Below are 3,592 nucleotides of genomic sequence, written 5' to 3'. Positions count from 1 at the left end.
GTCTCTCTTTCCTGTCTGTCTCTCTTTCCTGTCTGTCTCTCTTTCCTGTCTGTCTGTCTTTCCTGTCTGTCTCTCTTTCCTGTCTGTCTCTCTTTCCTGTCTGTCTCTCTTTCCTGTCTGTCTCTCTTTCCTGTCTGTCTGTCTTTCCTGTCTGTCTCTCTTTCCTGTCTGTCTGTCTTTCCTGTCTGTCTCTCTTTCCTGTCTGTCTCTCTTTCCTGTCTGTCTCTCTTTCCTGTCTGTCTCTCTTTCCTGTCTGTCTCTCTTTCCTGTCTGTCTCTCTTTCCTGTCTGTCTCTCTTTCCTGTCTGTCTCTCTTTCCTGTCTGTCTCTCTTTCCTGTCTGTCTGTCTTTCCTGTCTGTCTCTCTTTCCTGTCTGTCTGTCTTTCCTGTCTGTCTGTCTTTCCTGTCTGTCTCTCTTTCCTGTCTGTCTGTCTTTCCTGTCTGTCTCTCTTTCCTGTCTGTCTCTCTTTCCTGTCTGTCTCTCTTTCCTGTCTGTCTCTCTTTCCTGTCTGTCTCTCTTTCCTGTCTGTCTGTCTTTCCTGTCTGTCTCTCTTTCCTGTCTGTCTCTCTTTCCTGTCTGTCTCTCTTTCCTGTCTGTCTCTCTTTCCTGCCTGTCTCTCTTTCCTGTCTGTCTCTCTTTCCTGTCTGTCTGTCTTTCCTGTCTGTCTGTCTTTCCTGTCTGTCTCTCTTTCCTGTCTGTCTGTCTTTCCTGTCTGTCTCTCTTTCCTGTCTGTCTGTCTTTCCTGTCTGTCTCTCTTTCCTGTCTGTCTCTCTTTCCTGTCCTTCTCTCTTTCCTGTCTGTCTCTCTTTCCTGTCTGTCTGTCTTTCCTGTCTGTCTCTCTTTCCTGTCTGTCTCTCTTTCCTGGCCGTCTCTCTTTCCTGTCTGTCTCTCTTTCCTGTCTGTCTGTCTTTCCTGTCTGTCTGTCTTTCCTGTCTGTCTGTCTTTCCTGTCTGTCTGTCTTTCCTGTCTGTCTCTCTTTCCTGTCTGTCTCTCTTTCCTGTCTGTCTGTCTTTCCTGTCTGTCTGTCTTTCCTGTCTGTCTCTCTTTCCTGTCTGTCTCTCTTTCCTGTCTGTCTCTCTTTCCTGTCTGTCTCTCTTTCCTGTCTGTCTCTCTTTCCTGTCTGTCTCTCTTTCCTGTCTGTCTCTCTTTCCTGTCTGTCTCTCTTTCCTGTCTGTCTCTCTTTCCTGTCTGTCTCTCTTTCCTGTCTGTCTCTCTTTCCTGTCTGTCTGTCTTTCCTGTCTGTCTCTCTTTCCTGTCTGTCTCTCTTTCCTGTCTGTCTGTCTTTCCTGTCTGTCTCTCTTTCCTGTCTGTCTCTCTTTCCTGTCTGTCTGTCTTTCCTGTCTGTCTCTCTTTCCTGTCTGTCTCTCTTTCCTGTCTGTCTCTCTTTCCTGTCTGTCTCTCTTTCCTGTCTGTCTCTCTTTCCTGTCTGTCTCTCTTTCCTGTCTGTCTCTCTTTCCTGTCTGTCTCTCTTTCCTGTCTGTCTCTCTTTCCTGTCTGTCTCTCTTTCCTGTCTGTCTGTCTTTCCTGTCTGTCTGTCTTTCCTGTCTGTCTGTCTTTCCTGTCTGTCTCTCTTTCCTGTCTGTCTCTCTTTTCTGTTCCTTCTGTCTGTACCATTTATCCCTGGCAAACATTTCTCTCTCCAGTCCACACGTCAGTCACATTTACAGATGTTTGTACATGGTATTTCTCTATGTCTGTCCCATGTAAGGTTCCCCAAACCTCTAACGCCCCTCCTCTCTTTTTTCTCTCCCACTTCTTCTCTCTCTCTCTCTCTCTCTCTCTCTCTCAGGGTGAAGTGGCGGAGCATGTCGTGTCTCAGCATCCAGGAGCCAAGGTCTCCTCTGACTTTGCCACCTTCCCAGTCTGCTCATTCGTCAAGGTAAGAAGCAGCAAGGCCCTACTACTCCTAATGACACTACCAAGCCCCCTCAACCCCCGCACAGGGACGGCCTCTACACTCATGAACACCCTCGTAGAACACAGCAGTGGAGGCTACTGGAAGTAGAAATCGAAGGACGGGCTCATTGGAATGCGTGGAATGCTATCAGACACGTGTTTGATAACATTCCTCATTCCATTGCAGCGTTACATTGTGTCCATCCTGATCTCTACCTGCCCTGCTTTACACAACAGGGAAGAGACAGTATCTCATAGGGGTGGAGCCTTATCCTCCCTGACCCCCCCCCTGACCCCTCCCTGACCCCTCCCTGACGCCCCCCTGACCCCTCCCTGACCCCCCCTGACCCCTCCCTGACCCCTCCCTCCTCTGTTGTTCCTCTCAGGCCAAGGAGGAGAAGAGGGGAGGGACGGTGTTCGTGGGCCGCGTGGCGGTCCCGTGTGCCCGCGGTCAGGAGCAAGTCCACCGCCTCGTCCTCTCCCAGCATCAGCTGCAGCAGGTGCACCGCCTCCTCATGACCTAAGGCCCGCCCCCTCCGCCAGCCTGCATGCCTGCACACCATTGGTTGATTGCAGGCTCCTCCAATCAATGCACCACGGGTATACAAATACACACATACCTACATTCTTTTCACTCTCAACTCTCCTCAAGTCCTGTTCCATTTCTTATTGTTCCATGGAATCTCTCAGGATGGCATTGTGACACTACACACCACCTGGCCAATGGTCTTACACCTCCACGCCAAAGAGACACGCCAGTGTTCTCGTCTAGTTATAAATGACACTGTGGTACGTCAGACATTCAACATGTTGTCAGACTTTCTCTGTTAAAACAGCCTTTGAGTGTTGAGTGTTGTGTAGCCTTGGATCACTGCACTCCTGAAGGTTGCATTGGGATCTATTGGTTTTACATAACTCTGACATTTAAAAATCTAAATAAAAGTACATTTTGAGTTGATGATTTTGGCAGCACTAAATAGTTATCATTTGGGTAAATGGACGACAGCACAATGTTAATCCCTGTATTGCACTTCATGCCTAATCTGTTTTTGTCTTTTCTTTTTTCTACTGTGGTGATTTCTTTATTAACTATTTAACCTTCACCGTGTTGTACTATACCAGCAGGCAGGACCAAGCTAACCAGAACTCACCACTGACATAAGCTGTTAGTCACATGTGACGCTTTGTAGCTCTGTCAACGATTGAGGGTTAGGTTTGCTTGAGTATTGTAATGCTTTTTACTGTAATAATGTCATATTCTTGACTGGCTGTTTCAGGCCATTGAAATAAATGCAGTTCCACTGCCAATTCAAACATTGCTCTCTGATGACATAGTTCTGTTGGAAACTGAAAGCTAATGTTAAGGTATTGTACAATGTTTGGGATGTAGAATTTGAAAAAATAAATTAAATTAAAAACAATAAAAGTTTCAGTTTATTAGAAGCGTCAGGAAGTGTGCTGTATGTGCTTGTGTAACATTTTGGTCAATCATACTCACGGTAACCACTGTCAGAAGAGGACCAGGGCTCCTTCAATGCAGCAATGTCCTGGGATGGAGAGTCACTTTTACTGAATACACCAACCACAGTTAAATACACTTACTGAGAAACAATGGTCTGGTTTTCACAGTCAGCTAAACTCTCCCTTGCATCACATCCTCCAAGGAACAGACGATTGTTGTAAATGTTCTAGCACT

At 47.0% G+C, this 3,592-nt stretch overlaps 1 protein-coding gene across 3 annotated transcripts in view; it reads left to right on the top strand.

Moving 5' to 3' along the window:
* LOC308168641 (dynactin subunit 1-like) overlaps nt 1–3,304 on the top strand; it is a 35,060-nt gene extending 31,756 nt beyond the window's left edge. For all 3 annotated transcript variants that reach the window (XM_080543243.1, XM_080543242.1, XM_080543244.1), the window contains 2 exons: nt 1,790–1,879; nt 2,283–3,304. In XM_080543243.1, the coding sequence (XP_080399369.1) occupies nt 1,790–1,879; nt 2,283–2,420 (228 nt within the window). In that variant the 3' untranslated portion in view covers nt 2,421–3,304. The remainder of the gene's footprint in view (nt 1–1,789; nt 1,880–2,282) is intronic.
* Nucleotides 3,305–3,592: the final 288 nt, after the last annotated feature.

The sequence above is a fragment of the Nansenia antarctica genome, assembly GCF_963989245.1.
Source record: "Nansenia antarctica genome assembly, chromosome: 12".
In the NCBI taxonomy this organism is placed as follows: Eukaryota; Metazoa; Chordata; class Actinopteri; order Argentiniformes; family Microstomatidae; genus Nansenia; species Nansenia antarctica.
This window is presented reverse-complemented; position numbering and strand designations above follow the sequence as displayed.